General features: G+C 41.8%; 1 protein-coding gene across 1 annotated transcript in view; it reads right to left on the bottom strand.

The window, feature by feature from the left end:
* The window catches only part of LOC141097909 (uncharacterized), a 52,837-nt gene extending 29,708 nt beyond the window's left edge, over positions 1 to 23,129 (bottom strand). The window contains exons 1-3 of the mRNA XM_073585423.1: positions 22,399 to 23,129; positions 21,124 to 21,217; positions 1,820 to 1,973 (exon numbers count right to left, since the gene is read on the bottom strand). Coding sequence (XP_073441524.1) covers positions 1,820 to 1,973; positions 21,124 to 21,217; positions 22,399 to 22,412 — 262 coding nt within the window. The 5' untranslated portion in view covers positions 22,413 to 23,129. The remainder of the gene's footprint in view (positions 1 to 1,819; positions 1,974 to 21,123; positions 21,218 to 22,398) is intronic.
* Between the last annotated feature and the right edge of the window lie 344 nt (positions 23,130 to 23,473).

The following is a 23,473-nucleotide window of genomic DNA, read 5'->3' on the forward strand; positions in this document are numbered from 1 at the left end:
TTTTGTTGGGCTGGGGTGAGGGGGTCCAGTTGCAGCCAGAAGCACAATGGAGCACATATACATACATCCCGATGGACAGTCTCAATTTCCCCATAGTTCCTAGGTGTGAATTATCCCCTTCACCCTACATTGTACATTTGAATTAATTACGGTCTCTTAGTAACCCATGATATTATCAGTTTTGATGGATAACACAAGACTAATAAACCTCTTACTCTCTAATTCGTTATTTAGGCCGTGTGACTGCACCCGAGGCTCACAAAAAAAAAAAAATCCACGAAAACCCATCTGACTAGTTGTTGGACGCCAGGTTTTAGAGTCGCGATTCTCAATATTTCTTTGCCCCAGGACTTTATTACAACCTTCTCAAAAACAGTGAGGCAACATATCAAAATTATTTGCGGTAAGAGGTATCATTATTCATTGGCAAAAAATGATTAACAAACACTTTTGGTTTCTTGCATAAACGATTAACAAACACTTTTGGTTTCTTGCGTAAACGAGGTAGAATGAGACCGGCCAGTATGTCGGAATTCCAAGATAGGGCTAATCAATGAGGAAATGTCCTGTGGGCAGCCGGCGGGGCGTTTACAGCAGCCCTGGAATACTCGCTCAGTTTTATTTAGGAAGTTATTTTTGTAAATTCACCTTCTTGTGGGATCATGCTTTTTTTGCAGCACTTTTTTTTTACATAGTGCAATGCGCTTTCCTACAGCTACATAAATACCATACACACAACTAAGCTTTCCTCGCACAATACGCTTGACTATGTGCACATCTGTACCCGGACCCACCATTGTTTATTACAGAACAATCAATAGGAAAGAGAGAATCCCAACAGACCCAGTTAATGAGCCGCTGCTTGTCATGTAAATGGATCTGGTATGTGTCACTGCTTACTATAGGGCCAGGCGGGCCTGACCTTTGCATCAATGCGATTAATAAATAATAATAATACATAGGGTCACGAGTATATAACTATCATTACCTCCACTTGCTTTCGCTACTTTTTTTTTTAAACTCAAAGCGGTGTCAACACTTGCATTCCCAGGGCTCACGTCACATTGAGCACAGGGCTCACATGACACAATCACCGCTGGCTTCACTGTCTCCACCTTTGGACAAATTGTACATGAAGAGGAAGTCGGAGAGCAGCCGCAGCCCTGACTTTCTGCTGATGTTTGATACGTCTGAAGGCGGGACCAGTACCTCCAGTGCTGATTAGGTGCAGGGATTGTGTGACGCAACAACCTCAAAGGAGCGCTGAAACGGCGCTGAAGTCTAGTACAGTTGCTTTTATTTTAACGGGGGTGCGGGAGGGGGAATGTTAAGAATCAGATGTTGTCCTAGTAATGGACAACCCATTTAAGTCTCCTGTAAGACAAATTTCTGAATTCCTGTTTCAGTACTTCAAAAATAAAACCACCCCAACTCTTCAAGTTATCTCCATAAATGTACTGACCATGAAAATCCTGTAGTCAGTTCAATTTTACTGTACAATGAAAAAAAAAACAAAATTGTTTCACAGCAGCTGGAACTTTTTTCCTCCATTTTCCAGTACTAATTGTCATGCAAAACAAGTCCTCACACAGCTATGTTGACAGTAAAGTATAAAAAAAAATAAAATAAATAAAATAAAAGTTTTGGATCTTGCAAGCAGAGGAGAAATTAAAAAAGAAAAAAAAAAAATATTAAAAGGGCAGAAACAAAAATGTTCAAAGGCAGGAAGGGGGTTAAGGTATTATTCTCCCAAAATGAATATGTTTAGTGTAATGTCTTTACATTTTTAACTATATGCTCCTCTGCTCCGGGCACTTACCGACTCCTATCAGCTGTATCAGAGACACCGTGGAGTCCTCATTGCTCTGCTGCACCAGGGTGTAGATGGTCAGGCCAAGGACACACACGAGAGAGATGACGGCCAGGCAGAAGTAGGTCTTTATCGGCCATGGAAGCTCTGCCCAGGGCTTGATCTATGAAAACACAATGCAAATAAAAATGTATGCTGGATGGAACACACTCGGTCGTATGCTGGACGGAACACACTCAGTCTTACAGATTCCCTTGGTTTATATGTAATGATGCTCTGCACGTACGTGAAGCCCCCTCGCTGCCTACAGGTCATGCATGCAAACAGTAAAGACCATAGCTCAACAATATGGCAGACAACGCATCCTCCACTGCGAAGGCGCTGCAAGCACTCAGGGACAGAAACAAGAGATTCTTCTGCTTGTATCTGCACCAGCAGCTGAGGTGCAATCCGCCATCTTAGCAAACTACAGAAGCCCAGCTTGTGTATATGTGTTACCAAACATTACAAGATAGAGAGCCATTAACCCCACCCCCCCCCCAAAAAAAAAGAAAAAAAGAAAAAAAAAGTGGTCAGTTTTCACTCTTACTTTATTCCGGCTGCTCTGCTGAATATTTTGCCTTTTTTCTTCTCCCAAACTCCCCCAAACTGTTCCAGGGGTGTGGATCTTTTGTATAGACTCCCTATAAGGAGGGCCCGTCACTAGTTAAAAAGTGCTGATTTTTTTCTTCCTTTCACTTTATTCCTGCTGCTCCCTCCCCTGATTATTCTGATTTATTTTATTTTAAATCCGCCATACCAGAGATTTGCTTTGTTTGGTTTTTTTAGTGACAATTTTTGCAATCTTTATCAAGGGGGCGCAAGTCACAAGAGAATTATGCAGAGCAGCCTAAAATCATGCCCCAGAGGATCCAGTGAGCCACACCCCCTTGTAAAGACCACAAAAATCAAATATCTCTGGATCCGTATGACAGATTTTAAAAAAAAAAAAAAAGCAAAATACCCAGGGGAGGGAGCAGCAGGAATAAAGTGAGAGATAGAAAAAAAAATAAAATCAATACTTTACTAATGCTGTCCTATAGGGGACTTAGCCTCTTTAAAACCGAAGGGTTTTTTGTACAGAAAAACATTTATTGCACATGAAAAGGGTTCTATGCACTGATCACTTTAAATCTATACTGCAGGAATAAGTTGTCTAGACCTATTGGACCGTACATGTTGTTTAAGATGAGGCCTGAAGTATTTTAACATTTCTTACATCATATGTCCGTGTGCGGCATTTCTGAAATTTGCACACAAAGCTGAACACAATTTCAGAGAATTTCTTGCATTAAATTGTTCTGCCACATGGTTAAGATCATTGCAGAGTGAATGTTGTATTTCTGTGGATGGTATTAAAAGAAGTTGCCCCCCTAAAAAAAATAACTTTTAAAGAATGTCATAAAAGTCTTGTAGGTGATAGAGACAGTCATCAGTCACATACGTGGTTATTCCCTACTAAAAGAATAAATCCTTCCGAAACTAAATCCTATCTAGACACTTCTCTAACTTTGGAAGGTTCTTCTCTGGCCGTTCTCGACTTTCTTTTAAAAAGTTTGTGAGTAAATGGAGCCCTCTAGTGGAAGACTGTTATAATCGCGCGTCATGAGAAAATGTCTTATTGTTTAAACTTAATTTTTATACTAAATATTTTTATAAATTTTGCTTTTTTCCTCTAATTCTCCAAATCACCATTTTAACCCTTTAATGACAGAGCAGTTTTATGCTTTTCCTCCTTCATATTTTCCTCCCTTTCTTCCAAAAGCCTTAACGTTATTTTTCCATCGGTTTTTGTTTTTACGCTGTTCACTGTGCAGTAAAAATGATCTGGTAATATGAATATCCATGTCTGTCTGATTACAGTGATACCAAACATATTTTGGAGGAGATTTAAAAAAATCAGAAACAAAATAAAAAAATATATATAAAAATTATGTAAATCAAAATATCCCATGCAGGTCTGGATTTGGAATGATGCTTAAAATCAAAGTGGAAAATCAAATTACTGACTGATTTAACTTCAGTGGAAATGCCTTACAACAAAGAAATGATGCTCAGTAGTGTGTGTGGCCTCCGTGTGCCTGTATGACCTCCCTACAACACCTGGGCATGGTCCTGATGAGGCGGTGAATGTTCTCCTGAGGAATCTCCTCCCAGGCCTGGATCAAAGCATCAGTCAACTCCTGGACCAATCTGTGGTGCAACGTAGCGTTGGTGGAAAGAACGAGACATGTCCAAGATGTGCTCGATTGGATTCAGGTCTGGCTGAACAGGCAGGCCAGTCCATAGCATCAATACCTTCATCATGCAGGAACTGACACTTCAGCCACATGCGGTCTGGCATTGTCATGTATCAGAAGGAACCCAGGGCCCACTGCACCTGCATATGGTCTCACAATGGGTCTGAGGATCTCATTCCGGTACCAAATAGCAATCAGGGTATCTCTTGCTAGCATATGGAGGGCTGTGGGGAACTCCAAAGAAATGCCTCCCCACACCATTACTGACCCACTGCCAAACTGGAGGAAGTTGCAGGCAGCAGATCGCTCTCTACGGCATCTCCAAACTCTGTCTCGTCTGTTATATGTGCTCAGTGTGAACCTGCTCTCATCTGTGAAGAGCACAGAGCGCCAATGTTGAATGCCAATCTTGGTGTTCTCTGGCAAATGCAAATCGCCCTGCATGGTGTTGGGTTGGAAGCACAAAGCCACTTGTGGATGTCGGGCCCTCAGACTACCCTCATGGAGTCTGTTCCTGACAGTTTGAGCAGGCACATGGATGTTAGTGGCCTGTTGGAGGCTATTTTGCAGAGTTCTGGCATGGCTCCCCCTGTTCCACATTGCACAAAGGAGGCGGTAACGGTCCTGTGGCATCACAAAGTCCTAATAATGGAGAGTACACGAATACATGGAGGCTATTCCCAGGAAAAAAGGTCAATAAAATCCAAAATTCACTGTGCAACTATTGAGCAGGTGACAGTGGTTATCAATCCACGGTTTACCAAACCAAATCATTATTATACACACAGGCACAAAATCTGACAGGCCAGCACCAGCAGATCGCAGGACAACTTACAGCTAGGAAGGATGACGCGACTAATATTCCCAGACAGCAAAATCATTCTGACATCTCTGCTCCCTCGAAAGGATATGTCCAGCCAAACCGTCTAGAACAACAACACGGACCTGACTGCAAGAATGAAATCTGTGCCAGGAGTGACTCTGGCACAACACCCCTCCATAAATCACCATCACCTGTATGACAGCAAGCTCCTCAACAAACAAGGGGTCAGGGTTCTGGCCAAAGAGGTGAAGGACATCAAACTAAATAGAAACCCCAGGTCTGTACAAAATCCAAGGGAAAGACCCATGACAAAGAGAAGATCCTCACCCAAAATCCGACCATTAAAGAAGACCACTACAGAGAAGACCACCAGCCTCACACAGAGACATGCGAAACACTGGCATCCAGGGCAGAGATATGCAGAGCAGGGACATGGAGAAGATAAAGACCCTGCTCAGCACATTGTGCAGGAAACTAATGTGACTGAATGGAACCAACATCATGGATAAACCAGTCATAGGTCCCGGTGTGTCCTACATAGCCACGCTCATTACAAGGTATATGCACACAAGCTATATAGAAAAAAATGACCATTTACAATTAGCAGCTGTAAAATCCAAGGCCTGAACCACTCGGCTTTTGGATGTAAAACAAATTACTCTGACTTTATACAAAGACTGAAAAATATAGACATTCAAATCCTCCTCAAAACATGGACCAGAGCTGAAAACAAATCCCATGTACCATTGGATACAGGGAAATAGTCGTCCCTGCCATGAAAAATAAACAGACCAAAACAGGACCGCTGCTTAAGAGTAAAATTGGTCTGGTATGAAGATGAGCTCCTGAAGAACAGCCCACCAGAAATACAAACTACAATGGCTAAACTGTTTAATATTGTGCTGAATGCTGCTTCTTTCCTCATACCTGGAACCAAGGCCTCAATACACCCATCCACAAGAGTGGGGACCTGTATAACCCAGTCAACTCCAAAGGCATAAGTGTCAGCAGCAACCTGGGAAAACTGTTCATCAGCATCCTGAACAAGAGGATCATCAGTTTCCTCACCGAACACAACATTCTTAACAAAAGCAAGCAGGATCCATGCCAAACCACCACACTACCAACCACATCTACACCCTGCACAGCCATGTCCACAACACAAAGAATGGGTAGAGATATGCCTGTTTTGTAGACTTTAAAGAGGCCTTTGACTCAGTATGGCACCCGGACCTATTTCTGAAACTGCTGGAGAGCAGAGTAGGAGAAAAGACCTATGATGTCATCAAATGCTCTTACACAGAGAACCGCTGCGGCGTTAGCGTGAACAGTGAATTAAAGCCCGATTTCCATCAGAGTAGCCGAGTCAGACAGGGCTGCAACCTAAGTCCAATGCTCTTCAACATCTACATTCATGAGCTGGCCACTGCTCTGGAATCCTCCGCGGCACCAGGTCTCATCCTCCATGGAGCCCAGGTGAAATTCCTGCTGTATGTAGATGACCTACTGCTGCTGTCACCAACCAGGAAAGGCCTCCAAGACAACCTGAAAATCTTGGAGAAATTCAGCTCCACATGGAAATTACTGCGCTCTTACAGGAACAGACAATTATACCTACCTGGGCCTTGAAATTCACCAGTCGGGAAGCTTCAAACAAGCCATAGAGACACTGAAGGACAAGGCCTGAAGAACCTTCTATGCCATCTGAAGGAAACTAATATCTAAAGTCGCCGGTGAGGGTCTGGCTAAAAATATTCGATATCATCATCACCCCAATCCTCCTGTGTGGCAGTGAAGTCTGGGGTCCTCACACAAGTCGGATTTCAGCCCAACAGAAATATTCCACCTGGAATTCTTAAGCACCTGCTCCATTGGAGCAGCACCAATAGTGCCTGTTTGGCTCAGCTGGGCATATTTCCACTGCACCAAGCAGTCCTGAAAAGGGCGTTGCAATTTCGGGCTCACCTACATAGTTGCAGTGTGAGCTCCCACCATCATAAAAGCCCTGTTACATGTAAGGGGGGAAAACAAACCAGGACCCCCTCCCCCCGGAACAGATCACCCAAACCCAATCGGACCTAAACACCAATCACAGCAGCCTGACAGAAGCCAGAATCTGGAAGATGGTAAGACAAGGGCCAGGAGAAGTATATCAGCGACTGAAGGATCGATATTGTCACCTCACAGAAACTGATCATGTACCGGAATATACAGAGAGATTATAGATTGGCTCCATATCTGGAGAAACTCCTGGACCCCAGAGATCGCCAAATCCTGAGCCGGTATAAACTCAGTACTTACAATCTGGCCATCGAGGTTGGCCGGCACAAACAGAGCTACAAGCCCAGGGAGGATTGAGTGTGCCCACACTGCGACCTGGAGGATGAGATCCAACTCCTGCTACAGTGCACCAAATACTCAGCAGTGAGGGACACTCACTTCAGGAGACTCTCCGATCTCTTCCTGGAGATTTCAGCTCCATGGAGGAAGAGAAAACATGTATCCTGCTGGGGGAGGGAGAAGAGAGCGAGGTGCAGATAGCAGCGTAGTATGTGAACAAATGCTATAGGCTATGAGAAAGAACTAGGATATGCCATGAGCTTTTTCATAAGCCCCACCCTGGATGTACCAATATCCATCAACCCCACAATCCCTATCCCTACTTCCTGCCAATAGTGTGTGTGTGTGTGTGTGTGTGTGTGTGTGTGTGTGTGTGTTTTCTGAAAAGGAGAAATGGTCAAAAAACAAACAAACAAAACAGTGCTTTTAGACCTCAAATAATGCAAGAAAACAAGTTCATAATCATTTAGAAAAAAAAATACTAGTGTTTTAACGAAGGAAGAATTCGGAAATCAATATTTTGTGGAATGACCATGATTTTCACAGCTTTCATGCGTCGTGGCATGCTTTCCAACAGTCTTTCACACTGCTTCTGGCGCAAAAATGTAAGCAGTTTGTTTAATGGCTTGTGACTATCCATCATCCTCTTTATTACATTCCAGAGGTTTTCAATGGGGTTCAGGTCTGGAGAATGGGCTGCCCATGACAGGGATTTGATGTGGTGGTCTCTTTATATACAGTCATGGCCAAAAGTTTAGAGAATGACACAAATATTATATTTTCACATGATCTGCTGCCCTCTGGTTTTTATGTGTGTTTGTCAGATGTTTTTATCACATACAGAAATATAATTGCAATCATATTATGAGTAACAAAAGGTTATATTGACAGTTAGAATGAGTTAATGCAGCAAGTCAATATTTGCAGTGTTGACCCTTCTTCTTCAGGACCTCAGCAATTCTCCCTGGCATGCTCTCAATCAACTTCTGGATCAAATCCTGACTGATAGCAGTCCATTCTTGCAAAATCAATGCTTTTATTTTGTCTGAATTTGAAGGTTTTTGTTTGTCCACCCGTCTCTTGATTGACCACAAGTTCTCAATGGGATTAAGATCTGGGGAGTTTCCAGGCCATGGTCCCAAAATCTCTATGTTTTGTTCCCTGAGCCATTTAGTTATCACCTTTGCTTTATGGCAAGGTGCTCCATCATGTTGAAAAAGGCATTGTTGATCGCCAAACTGCTCTTGGACGGTTGGGAGAAGTTGCTCTTGGAGGACATTCTGGTACCATTCTTTATTCATGGCTGTGTTTTTAGGCAAGACTGAGAGCCCATTCCCTTGGCTGAGAAGCAACCCCACACATGAATGGTTTCAGGATGCTTGACAGTTGGCATGAGACAAGACTGGTGGTAGCACTCACCTGGTCTTCTCCGAATAAGCCGTTTTCCAGATGTCCCAAACAATCGAAAAGGGGATTCATCAAAGAAAATGACTTTACCCCAGTCCTCAGCAGTCCACTCCCTGTACCTCTTGCAGAATATCAGTCTGTCCATGATGTTTTTTCTGGAGAGAAGTGGCTTCTTTGCTGCCCTCCTTGAGACCAGGCCTTGCTCCAAGAGTCTCCGCCTCACAGTGCGTGCAGATGCACTCACAACTGCCTGCTGCCATTCCTGAGCAAGCTCTGCACTGCTGGTAGCCCGATCCCGCAGCTGAAACACTTTTAAGAGACGGTCCTGGCGCTTGCTGGTCTTTCTTGGGCGCCCTGGAGCCTTTTTGGCAACAAGGGAACCTCTCTCCTTGAAGTTCTTGATGATGCGATAGATTGTTGACTGAGGTGCAATCTTTCTAGCTGCGATACTCTTCCCTGTTAGGCCATTTTTGTGCAGTGCAATGATGACTGCACGTGTTTCTTTAGAGATTACCATGGTTAACAGAAGAGAAACAATGATGCCAAGCACCAGCCTCCTTTTAAAGTGTCCAGTGGTGTCATTCTTACTTAATCATGACAGATTGATCTCCAGCCCTGTCCTCATCAACACCCACACGTGTTAATGGAGCAATCACTGAAACGATGTTAGCTGGTCCTTTTAAGGCAGGGCTGCAATGATGTTGAAATGTGTTTTGGGGGATAAAGTTCATTTTCTAGGCAAATATTGACTTTGCAAGTAATTGCTGTTAAGCTGATCACTCTTTATAACATTCTGGAGTATATGCAAATTGCCATTAGAAAAAATGAAGCAGTAGACTTTGTAAAAATTAATATTTGTGTCATTCTCTAAACTTTTGGCCGTGACTGTTCAGCACTTGCAAAAATAAATAAAATATTCATAAAATAAATAAAATATTCATATATATATATATATATATATATATATATATATATATATATATATATATATATATATATATATATATACACACACACACATATATATATATTAGTGGAGCTGTCCTGTCCCCTTTTCAGAAAAGCACCCCCAAATTATAATGTTTCCCCCACCATGCTTCACGGTTGGGATAGTGTTATTGGGGTTGTACGGTTGTACTGATCCTCCTTCTTCCTCCAAACACGGCAAGTGGAGTTGATACCAAAAAGTTCTATTTTGGTCTTATCTGACCACATGACCTTCTCCCATGCCTCCTCTGGATCATCCAGTTGGTCATTGGCGAACTTCAAACGGGTCTGGACATGTTCTGGTGTGAGCAGGGGGACCTTGCATGTCCTGCAGGATTTTATTCCATGACGGCATAGTGTGTTACTAACAGTAATGGTTGAGACTGTGGTCCCAGCTCTCTTCATGTCATTGACAGGTCCTCTCGTATATTTCTGAGCTGCTTCCTGACCTCTCAGAATCATCCTTACTCCACTAGGCGAGATCTGGCATGGAGCCTCAGACCGAGGAAGATTGACAGTTATCTTGTGTTTCTTCCATTTTCTAATAATTACGACAACAGTTGTTGCCTTCTCACCAAGCTGCTTGCCTATTGTCCTGTAGCCCATCCCAGCTTTATGCAGGTCTAAAATCTTGTCCCTAGTGTCTAGACAGCTCTTTGGTCTTGGCCATGGTGGAGAGTGATTGTGTGTGGACAGGTGTCTTTTATACAGGTAACGAGTTCAAACAGGTGCAATCAATACAGGTAATGAGTGCAGAGTAGGAGGGCTTGTTAAAGAAAACTAACAGGTCTGTGAGAGCTAGAGTTCTTGCTGGTTGGTAGGTGATTAAATACTTATTTCATGTAATAAAATACAAATTAATTTCAAAATTAGAAATAAAGCAAGAATTTGCGCTAAAAATACCCACATAAGACCACTCTCTATAGGGAAAGCGGAGATTGATGCCAGAAAATTTTTTAATATGCGTCTATGTACTATTAACATCCCTTAGTGCTGTGGGGGTGTGCTATAAATAAGTCGCTTTAAAAGGTGAGTAGCAGTATAAAAAATATATAAAAAATATAACCAGTCTCACTACCCAATGAACATAAATGAGTCTGTCACTAAAGAGAAAAAAAACATACTGACCGTCCAGGTTACTGTTCATACCATGGGCGATAGTAGCAATCTTGAGTTCAGAACATAGCAACTCCTCTCCTGATGGGCTTTGATGAATTCCAGTGGTGGTGTAATGTTCAGTCCAAAAAAAGCAGGCTAATAGTGTGTAGAATCCAAAAAGGTCACCTCTGCTATAATCGCAGGCGATGCTCCGGCCGGTAGCAATCGCCCAATTCCCCCAATGTTGCACTTCCCGTTATCAGTGGGACATGCAACGGGAGACGCGGTTAGTGCCGGCAAGGTACAGGACCTTGCGTGACGTCACAGTCACGTGTTGAAACACGTGACCGGCTTAGAAAGACTGACAGGATCAACAACCAATCCTACGCGTTTCGGAGGCTTACTGCTTCCTTCCTCAGGGATGATTCCTGTCATTGAGGTGACACATATATACCCAGCCCGTGTGATGTATTAGTCCTATTTGTTGAAAGCAAATAGTTCGATCTCGCTATTTAAGCCATTTGGTCTGAGCGTGTTCATTTTAAATATCCACTCACTTTCTACTTTTGACATTTGTTCAATGAAGTTACCTTTTCTCCAGCTTTTCTTAACTATTTTAATACCGGTTACCGTAATACCCTTAATAGAACCTCCATGATGTGCAACAAAGTGATTAGAAAGAGGATGACCAGTAAATTTATTAGTAATATTGCGAAGATGTTCCGCAATTCGTACCCGCATTGGACGAATAGTTCTTCCAATGTATAGTTTACCACATGGACAGATTACCCCATAGATAACCCCTTTTGTGTTGCAATCAATAAAATCAATTATATTGTTCTCAATACCTTTATTAATAATCATTTTTTGTTTCTTAGTGTTTAATTTTTTACATGGTCCACATTTCTTACATGGGAAAAAACCACTAAGAAGGTCTCGTTCACCATTAGTTTTTCTATTTGGAACTCTTGGGATTGAAGGTGCTATCAAATTCCCAAGATTATTTGCCTTCCGAAAAATAAATCTAGGATACATGGGCAATAATTCCCCAATAATTTTGTCATTTTGTAAAATATTCCAATGTTTACTGACAATATTCCTAATGATCCTGACATTGGAATTGTATTGTAAAATAATCGGAATTTCATTCTTGACAAAAAAATCATCAGGAATACATTCTTTTACAGGGTCCAATAGTTGGTCTCTTGGTATTTTTCTAACCATTTCTGTAGTTTTTTCCAATGCTTTTACATCATATCCCTTATATTTAAACTTAGTGTTCATGGACTCTGCTTCTTTTTCAAAATCCTGCTGTTTAGAGCAGTTTCTATGCGCTCTAATAAGCTGACTCTTAGGGACATTTAGAAGCCATTTCGGAAGGTGACAGCTATCTAGAGAAATAAAAATTTTTGAATCCGTAGGTTTGTGATATATTTGGGTCTGAATGGTATTCTCCTCAATAAAAATCCTCAAATCTAAAAAATTTAGCTCTTTATGACTGATGTTTGCAGTGAAGTTTAAAAAATAACAATTTTTATTTAGATCACTTAAAAATTCATTTAATAAAATATCACCCCCTGACCAAATGAAAAAAATGTCGTCGATAAAACGACGCCATAGCACCAAATTTGACCGTAATTCCCCATCTATATAAATGGTCTCAAGTTCCCATTTTCCCACATAAAGGTTAGCATAGCTAGGGGCAAATCTTGTGCCCATAGCTGTGCCCCATTTCTGGGAGTAGTAGTTCACCCCAAATTTAAAATAATTGTGCGTTAGGATGAATTCAATACAATCCAGAATAAAATCTCTCTGTTCCTTGGGTATCGCACTGTCCTTGGACAAAAAGAACTCGGCTGATTCACACCCTTTTTTGTTTTGTATCACAGTGTATAATGAAGTGATATCCAGGGTCCCCATAATATAGTGGTCCTGCCATACCACATTTTTTAAGAGTTTCAAAATGTGGGTACTATCCTTTAAATACATAGGGAGAGTGGGAATCAATTTTTGTAAATGACAATCCACATATTTCGCTAAGTTTGATGTGAGACCCCCTATAGCCGATATGATAGGTCTTCCCGGTGGATTAGTTGGGTTCTTATGCACCTTTGGTAAGTAATAGAAATATGGAACCCTTGGAAATGGGGTATTAATAAAGTCCCTCTCCTGCTTATTTAAAAAGCCTTTTTCAAAGCCATTTTTTATAAGCTCACCCATTTCTTTAATATAGGAATCTGAAGGATCGTTTTCCATTGATTGATATGTCCGTGTATCCCCTAAAATCCGCATGGCTTCAATTTGATAATCTGTCGTGTTCAAAATCACAATACCACCCCCCTTTTCGGCAGGCCTAATAGTAACATTTTTGTTATTTTGTATTTGTCTGATGGCCTTCTCTTCTTCCTTTGACAGATTGTGCTTAAATTTGTTGCACCTTTTGTCTGAAACCTTCCTAATGTCTTGTATAACATTATTCTGAAAGGCGTCAAATGCCTCAGAATACTCCTGAATAGGATTAAAGTTGGATTTTTTTCTTAATCCAGTGTGTATATATACATTCGCTGTAGTTGGTTGATCTACCGAATCAGTACCGGATAGTCTTTTCTTAATGTAATATTTTTTTATAGCCAGTTTTCTCAAACATTTTAATACCAACGAATGCCTGAAATTTATTAAATCCTACACTAGGAGCATATTTTAAGCCTTTATTTAATAGACAAATCTCATTGTCCTCAAGTGTGTGATCACTAAGATTGAAAATTTTTTGTTGGTGAGGAGCAGGAAGAGTTATTTGCGATGATGATAATTTATTCTTTTTTTTGGTAGATTTCCCGCCCCTACAACCTCTTTTACGCGTTTTTTTGGGCCAACTGAAAAAACGGAAGATGGCTTTGCTTCGTTTTCAGCTGTGCTCTTAGGATCTTTGATACATGTAGCACTATTGCTATTTGTCTTTTTCATTATAGGTGGTTGGTGAATCTGCTCATGACCGGGACTTGAAGCAATCATCCCCATATTCTCTAACGTTGAAAACCTATTATGTGTGCTGACTGAAGGCAACGGTGTAGAGTTAGCTGAGGGGTCTTCTACATTATTCATATTTTCTATATTGGAATCCATACAATTATTGTTCTCAACAATCGCACTATTTGTCGGTTGCTCAAAAACAGAAGTTAGATGTATAGAGAACCTGTCACTTGAAGATAGGAAAGAGTTCTCAACCCCCTGTGTCTCATCAAGGGTTACCAATAAACTGGGAGATTTAAATGGGGGGTTATGACTATCTTTATGCAAATTGTTACCGGTAGTCAAAAAATCCCTCCCAAATTTTCTACGTTTCCTTTCTATAATTTCTTTTTCCTTGGATTTTATCCTTTTTCTGATGTTATTAGATAAGTGAATAATTTCTGGATGTAGCTCATAAGGTTTTAAATCTTCAAAAAGTTTTGAGATTTCCTGGCGGATAGTCATCAAACCAGTTTTTCTCTTCTCTATTATAAATGACATAGTCCGTTTAGAAAAATCCTCAAACATAGCATCCCACTCCAATTTAGTATCTGGATCACCTATATCACCTGTTAAGGGCTTATAGACCACTAAGCCTTTGGGTATACAATTAGATGATAAATAGCTCTCCAATGTGGCTATTTCCCACAAATCCCTCATCTCTTTTATTAAATATTGTTCCAAAGATTTTAATTTTTTAATAACCAGATCAAGGTCTTCTTTTGTAGAAACAATGGGTGAACCTTGTTGCGGTAAATGAAAGAATTTTTGTATATTATAGATCCTTTCCTTCCTATCTGACCATAAATTAGTCATTTTTAAAAACTCAAAAGGGAGAAAAATGTATATAATATATATATGAAAAAAATAAAAACAAATAAATATATACAATCAATGGATAAAAACACAGCAGCCTAGCTGAAATAGTGGCAAATTATCATAAATGAAAAAAATAATTTTTGACAACCAATGGCGCTGTGTGAGGGTATAGCAGCTGCAAATTAACAGACTACGCCACCTATTCGTCTGAATATTAAAACAATTAGAAATAAAGCAAGAATTTGCGCTAAAAATACCCACATAAGACCACTCTCTATAGGGAAAGCGGAGATTGATGCCAGAAAATTTTTTAATATGCATCTATGTACTATTAACACCCCTTAGTGCTGTGGGGGTGTGCTATAAATAAGTCGCTGTAAAAGGTGAGTAGCAGTCTAAAAAATATATAAAAAATATAACAGTCTCACTACCCAATGAACATAAATGAGTCTGTCACTAAAGAGAAAAAAACATACTGACCGTCCAGGTTACTGTTCATACCATGGGCGATAGTAGCAATCTTGAGTTCAGAACATAGCAACTCCTCTCCTGATGGGCTTTGATGAATTCCAGTGGTGGTGTAATGCTCAGTCCAAAAAAAGCAGGCTAATAGTGGGTAGAATCCAAAAAGGTCACCTCTGCTATAATCGCGGGCGATGCTCCGGCCGGTGGCAATCGCCCAATTCCCCCAATGTTGCACTTCCCGTTATCAGTGGGACATGCAACGGGAGACGCAGTTAGGGCCGGCAAGGTACAGGACCTTGCGTGACGTCACAGTCACGTGATGAAACACGTGACCGGCTTAGAAAGACTGACAGGATCAACAACCAATCCTACGCGTTTCGGAGGCTTACCGCTTCCTTCCTCAGGGATGATTCCTGTCATTGAGGTGACACATATATACCCAGCCCGTGTGATGTATTAGTCCTATTTGTTGAAAGCAAATAGTTCGATCTCGCTATTTAAGCCATTTGGTCTGAGCGTGTTCATTTTAAATATCCACTCACTTTCTACTTTTGACATTTGTTCAATGAAGTTACCTTTTCTCCAGCTTTTCTTAACTATTTTAATACCGGTTACCGTAATACCCTTAATAGAACCTCCATGATGTGTAACAAAGTGATTAGAAAGAGGATGACCAGTAAATTTATTAGTAATATTGCGAAGATGTTCCGCAATTCGTACCCGCATTGGACGAATAGTTCTTCCAATGTATAGTTTACCACATGGACAGATTACCCCATAGATAACCCCTTTTGTGTTGCAATCAATAAAATCAATTATATTGTACTCAATACCTTTATTAATAATCATTTTTTGTTTCTTAGTGTTTAATTTTTTACATGGTCCACATTTCTTACATGGGAAAAAAACACTAAGAAGGTCTCGTTCACCATTAGTTTTTCTATTTGGAACTCTTGGGATTGAAGGTGCTATCAAATTCCCAAGATTATTTGCCTTCCGAAAAATAAATCTAGGATACGTGGGCAATAATTCCCCAATAATTTTGTCATTTTGTAAAATATTCCAATGTTTACTGACAATATTCCTAATGATCCTGACATTCTACTAAAAAAAAAAGAAAAAACTACAGAAATGGTTAGAAAAATACCAAGAGACCAACTATTGGACCCTGTAAAAGAACGTATTCCTAATGATTTTTTTTGTCAAGAATGAAATTCAGATTATTTTACAATACAATTCCAATGTCAGGATCATTAGGAATATTGTCAGTAAACATTGGAATATTTTACAAAATGACAAAATTATTGGGGAATTATTGCCCACGTATCCTAGATTTATTTTTCGGAAGGCAAATAATCTTGGGAATTTGATAGCACCTTCAATCCCAAGAGTTCCAAATAGAAAAACTAATGGTGAACGAGACCTTCTTAGTGGTTTTTTCCCATGTAAGAAATGTGGACCATGTAAAAAATTAAACACTAAGAAACAAAAAATGATTATTAATAAAGGTATTGAGAACAATATAATTAATTTTTTTGATTGCAACACAAAAGGGGTTATCTATGGGGTAATCTGTCCATGTGGTAAACTATACATTGGAAGAACTATTCGTCCAATGCGGGTACGAATTGCGGAACATCTTTGCAATATTACTAATAAATTTACTGGTCATCCTCTTTCTAATCACTTTGTTACACATCATGGAGGTTCTATTAAGGGTATTACGGTAACCGGTATTAAAATAGTTAAGAAAAGCTGGAGAAAAGGTAACTTCATTGAACAAATGTCAAAAGTAGAAAGTGAGTGGATATTTAAAATGAACACGCTCAGACCAAATGGCTTAAATAGCGAGATCGAACTATTTGCTTTCAACAAATAGGACTAATACATCACACGGGCTGGGTATATATGTGTCACCTCAATGACAGGAATCATCCCTGAGGAAGGAAGCTGTAAGCCTCCGAAACGCGTAGGATTGGTTGTTGATCCTGTCAGTCTTTCTAAGCCGGTCACGTGTTTCATCACGTGACTGTGACGTCACGCAAGGTCCTGTACCTTGCCGGCACTAACCGCGTCTTCCGTTGCATGTCCCACTGATAACGGGAAGTGCAACATTGGGGGAATTGGGCGATTGCCACCGGCCGGAGCATCGCCCGCGATTATAGCAGAGGTGACCTTTTTGGATTCTACCCACTATTAGCCTGCTTTTTTTGGACTGAACATTACACCACCACTGGAATTCATCAAAGCCCATCAGGAGAGGAGTTGCTATGTTCTGAACTCAAGATTGCTACTATCGCCCATGGTATGAACAGTAACCTGGACGGTCAGTATGTTTTTTTCTCTTTAGTGACAGACTCATTTATGTTCATTGGGTAGTGAGACTGGTTATATTTTTTATATATTTTTTAGACTGATACTCACCTTTTACAGCGACTTATTTATAGCACCCCCCCACAGCACTAAGGGGTGTTAATAGTACATAGACGCATATTAAAAAATTTTCTGGCATCAATCTCCGCTTTCCCTATAGAGAGTGGTCTTATGTGGGTATTTTTAGCGCAAATTCTTGCTTTATTTCTAATTGTTTTAATATTCAGACAAATAGGTGGCGTAGTCTGTTAATTTGCAGCTGCTATACCCTCACACAGCGCCATTGGTTGTCAAAAATTATTATTTTTTTCATTTATGATAATTTCAAAATTATGCAATATGTTTTTGTGGGTGGAAAACTTACAAAATCAGCAGTGTATCAAATACTTATTACCGTGTGTGTCTATATTTTTTTATGTTTTACACTTCGTTTTCTGAAAGGACTTTAATATGCAATATATTGTGTAATTCACTGAGAATAAAATGATTATTAACCATCTCTGTCTTGGCGATTTTTTTTGTTACCAATTACCCCTTAGTTCTCTGCAGGATTTCTGCGAGCCGGACAGGATTAATTAGGACAACTACACTTCTTGTTTAATGGGAACCTGTCACCAGGTTTTGCCGATACCAGTTACAGCCACCGTCTTTCAGGGCTTATCTACAGCATTCTATAGTGCTCTATATCTGCCCCCGATCTGACCTGTAAGAGAAGAAAAATAACTTATTATACTCATCTGTGGGGCGGTTTGGTCCGCTGGGTGTCGCTCTTCTTGGTCCGATGCCTTCCATTTTCTTGTGATGCCGTCCTCCTTCTTGCTTCTTGTGAATGACGTGTCCCTACATCATCCACACAGTCCGCTCGGCATCGCGCTCCTGCGCAGGCGTACTGATTTGCCCTGTTGAGGGCAAAGTCTTGCAGTGCGCAGGCACCGGGAAAGATCAGAGAAGTCCAGCGCCTGCGCACTGCAAGATTTTGCTCTGCCCTCAACAGGACAGATCAGTACGCCTGCACAGGAGCGCGATGCCAGGGAGACTGTGTGGATGATGCAGGGACGAGTCATCTACATGAAGCAAGCAGAAGGGCGGCAATCATAAGATGGGAGGTGCCAGACCAAGACCAGTGACACCCATTGGACCGGACCCCCCAGGCGAGTATAATGAAAGTTATTTTTCTTCTGTTACAGGTCGGATTGGGGGCAGATATAGAGCACTATAGAATGCTGTATATCAGCCCTGAAAGGCGATGGCCATAATTCGTATGGGACAAACCTAGTGACAGGTTCCCTGTAATGTAGTCACTGCCATCCAGGATGACTTGATGGGTGCCCAGGAGATTTGCCAACTATTCACAGAGTCCAGATGGACTCTCTCCCCCTTCCCCACGGACCGAAGCAGATGTTCAGGGACAGTTGGTAAGTGTATGCATTTAGCTCCCCCTAGTGGTGGCTGACAGCAGCCTGTTTCCGAGAGATTGGAAACTCTCCAAATTTTGCAGGTGATCTCTCGCCTAGTGATGCATATATATATATATTATTTTTTTTTTTTTAAATCTTCATATATTTCGGCTCTTAGCATACTTCTGTAATGTGGACAGTGTTGCACAGTGCATTGGTTTTAGATTTAAAACAGAAAAAAAAACAAAACAGAAATTGCTCTCTTTACAAGATTAACATGTAAAAAAAAAATGGGAAATGAAACTTCCCAGAACTGCCTCGTCAGGATCCTAGATGACACATCAGCATGCAGTAAATCAACTTCTCCCACTCGGAAAAAGCTGCTGCCATAATGACAGGATCTGTCTTTGGTTTTCAGTTGATCTTGAAAAGGGATTGGAATAAATGAAGGGTTACGGCCCATCGAGAAGAGCAAAGCACTCATAGGAAAGCTCATTCCCTACTTTTAGGCCATGTTCCCAAGATGAGTTTTTGGTGAGCTTTTTTACGCTGCATATTTTTGAAAAAATACAAGTAACATTTTTATTTAAAGGGTGCAGAAAATCTGCATCATCCAAAAACTTACTAAAAGCTCATCGTGGGAACGTAGCCTTAGCAGGCAAACACTAAACTAGCCCCAAAGGTTATGGATGCCATTTTATTCCTAAATGCAAGTCTATTTGGCTAAAAAAAACAAAAGAAAATGCACAGTGCAAAACGTCAGCAGAAAGAAGGGGACAGGCAAAATGGAGATAAGATGAGAATCTGCTGCTGGGCAGAAACTAAGGGTGCAGCATCCTCCGACATAGTAGGCATGGGGCAGACAGCAGGGAGTGCCTGTGTTAGCCGGATGGGCGCTTAACCGACGCTTAACCCAATCACTAGCTGCAGCGGTGACCAACATGACAGGCTGCAGCCAGTCACTTGGAAGTGCTATTACCATGCAGTGCAGCGAATTGTATTCACTGTGATGGACAAGTGTTGATGGGATAGAGGCATTAAGCTGTTGGCCCCTTATTTCCAGTAAAGGGTGATGGTGTACAAACACATTACACAACTTTGTGGTCAGGGTACGTGGAAAGTGCTTTCCTGTATCAGCAACACATGACGTGACAAGTTTGGAGTGGAAGATAACGCGGCTGTAACGTTAACATTTTCACTTCCACCATCACAGAGCAGAAAATTACCAGGTGATGGCACGTCCCACCAGCTCAAAAGCTACTATTGGTTGGGGGGGGGGGGGATCTCAGACATCAGATCCCTAAATACCCTGCAAGGGTGGGACAGAGTCAAACTTCTGCTGCATGCACATTACTTTGAGGAAATTTTGCAGATTTTCAACATGAAATATGCAGGAAAATCTGCTTTGGAAAATATTCTTCAAAAGCGTATGAAGCAATTTTAGGCTAAGTGCCCACGTTGCAGTAATGATTCAGAAATGTCCACAGCATTTCCGCAACTCCCCGCTGCGGATAAAACGCATGGGGAATTCGCATGCGTTTTCCTGCAAAACACAAGCGTTTTGCAAGTGTTTTTAGCTTGGGCTTTCCAAGCGATTTGAAGCATCGCTTGGAAAAGTGATTGACAGGTTGGTCACACTTGTCAAGCATAGTGCTTGACAAGTGTGACCAACTTTTTGCTATTGATGCTGCCTATCAATAGTAGTAAAAGATAGAATGTTAAAAATAATAAAAAATAGAGATATACTCACCCTCCCGCTGGTCCCCGGAATCTTCCCGCCCCTCATTGGCGCTGCCGGCAACTTCCGTTCCCATGGATGCATTGCGCGAATGACCTCTGATGACGTAGCAGTCTCGCGCAATGCATCCCTGGGAAAGAAAGTTGCTGGCAGCGCCGCTGAGGCCCAGGAGGACTCCAGGGCCCGACAGAGGGTAAGTATATCCCTATTTTTTTTTTTTTTATTATTTTTAACAGGAATATGGTACCCAGGGCATGGAGGAGAGTCTCCTCTCCTCCAGACCAATGGGTACCATCCGCATATGAAGCGCTCACTTCACGCATGGTGAGCATAGACACATGCATAAAGTGAGCATTTCAATGCAATCCTATGGCGGTGGAATCGCCACAATTCCGCAGAAATAATGGACATGCTGCGGATTTTACCGCTATGCGATTCCGCAGTGGAAAAATCCGCAGCATGGGCACAGCAACTGCGGAATCCCATAGGATTCCATGGGGATGCGTTTTATTAGCGTTTTTTTAAGCGTTTCCGCAACGTGGGCACACGGCCTTAAAGTGTCAAAAACTTTTACTTACGGGTCCAAATGGTGTAGGAATGAGCTCCTGGTGCCGAGGCTGCAGGTTGGGCATGGGCAGGTTGCTGGCATCGCTGTTTTGTGGGATGATGGGCCTGTGGAAATGAAGAAAAGTAACATAGTATTACGGTATTTCTACTTTATATTCTAGTGCATCTACTTACGAGTAATGCCATTTCTTCAATGTAAGTGTCGCTGTGTACTTCCAAAAGGTGGTAGCACAAAGCACGTGGACTGTTTAGGCATGTGCAGTAACATATTAGGCTATAAAGTGAGTAAAAAAATAAATAAAAACACAACCAAGTCACAGACAAACCTTTAAATGTAAATACAGGGGTTCATCAAACAATACCTTTAACACGCTCTTTGTTCTCACAGCAACCCTCTGTACACAACCCTCTGCTAATATTGCCCTCCTGACTAGTTGTCTGTATACAGAGGATTGCTGGGAGGATAAAGATCTTGCGCATCAAGCTTTGTCCCTGCCCTTGGGGACTAAACGTCTATAAGTAAAAAAGTTAAATAAACCAGTTAAAAATTAATACGGTATGTACTTTTAAAACTTAAAAAAAAAATAACCCAAATATTTATAGAAAAAAATATAATAATATCCACAACCCGCCAGTACCGTTATTAGTCTGTGCTATAACAACAGCCCCAACAAGGCCGGAAATTTGAGTCAGGAGACCTGCAATCACTCCGCGCATAGCGACCTGTATACGGACCGTGAAGCCCGGCCATAGTGGGCAAGGATTAGGAAAAAATAGATTAGGTCAAATTTACAATGTTGCTATTTTTCACCTATGTCAGACATATATAATCGGATAACGGACTTGGTATACCAGCAAAGGAAAAAAAAAACAAAAACATTGACCTAAAGTATAACACGAGAAATAAAAAACTAATTATATTATATACTGAATTTTTAAATTCCTTTTTTGTATTACACTTCAGTAAATGTGAAGGCTGAATATGTAGCAATATGTAATAATGATCGATATGTAACGATATAATGTAAATGTGTCATATAAACTATAATAGTAAACAGTAATAATAATACTAATCTTATGGCTGACACATGGGTGCTATGGCCAGCTCTGGTGGGGCACTAGCCCCCCGAGAACAGGAGGTTGCCCCTTATAGTGTGCAGCACTAGTTGTGCAAGGAATCAGTGCATGCATGCTGGGACTTGTAGTTGTTCTGGAGGCAGCGTCCCTCCCTGTACAGACATGGCGTTTATCCGCAGGACCACTACATAACTGGCTGCTGCTGCTACCTGTGGTCTTCCATCCTTGAGGTGACGAGACCGGACGTGTCTCCGGGAGATGCGGCTCCTCCGTCCCTGGCGCAGACACCACCGAGGCCGCCGACTACACCCGACACCTGCGCCCCTGGTGCCCAGACTGGAGCAGTACTATGAGAGTGAGAGCGAGGGGCACCGCGCACGGGTCGGCCTAGTGCAGGCAGCACGGCGGGGCTCCCGGTGCATCATGGGACATGTAGTTTGTGCAGCCTTGAATCCCTACAGGCGGCGGTTCCACTGCTGGAGTACACACGCACCAGCAGCAGGGGCTTGTGAAAAGCAACTAGAGTCCTGGGTGACGGCAGCACGATAGGAAACCTCGTGTCCACTCTTGCGATATCGATATCAGATCAATTGACTAGGAGCTGAGCTGCAGTACTAGGGAGCAGCCACTAAGCCAATTATGGCGCTGTGGTGCATTGTTTAACCCTTAATGACCGCAGCATTTTTCGTTTTGTTTCTTCTCTCCCTCTGTCTTCTTTTTCTCTGTTAGGCGTCAGGTTCCTGCAGCAGCACAGCAGGAATCCAGAGCCTCGCATTCAGCGTTCTCCCTTTCGCCATCGACTGCAGAGGAGCTTGCTCAGCAGCCCTGTCGTTGCCGACGCTCTGCTCAGACCTGCTCTGTGGGTCTGACTGTTGCTGTCACCTCTGGGCCAGCAATAGCAACACAGGCTGCTCAGCAGCAAGCCACTCCAGAGGCTAAATCCTTCCGTCACTTCACTGAGCATGCTCACGAGACGATCTCCCATTGGAGATCGGGAGTCACATGCTCAGGTCCTTCTCCAGATCTGATTGGTCCATCTCAGGGATCTGGACGCTTCCGGAAGGTCCCGGCTATAAAAGCCGCCATGCGCTAGTATAGACTAGTTGCTACCTGTATGAATGAGGGATGCATGGACTTGCAAGTGACTCATTAAGATTCCCCTCCTTCTGATATTACGTATGTGGATAGGGAAGTAGTTATAGAGTCAGCGCCAGTCAGTGGCAAGCTACAGGTCACAGTGCATATCATCCACGGTACTAACGTCCGACAGTGTGTCTATTGGGC

The sequence above is a fragment of the Dendrobates tinctorius genome, unplaced genomic scaffold (assembly GCF_039654945.1).
Source record: "Dendrobates tinctorius isolate UK_male_01 unplaced genomic scaffold, ASM3965494v1 ptg000086l, whole genome shotgun sequence".
NCBI classification, from domain to species: domain Eukaryota; kingdom Metazoa; phylum Chordata; class Amphibia; order Anura; family Dendrobatidae; genus Dendrobates; species Dendrobates tinctorius.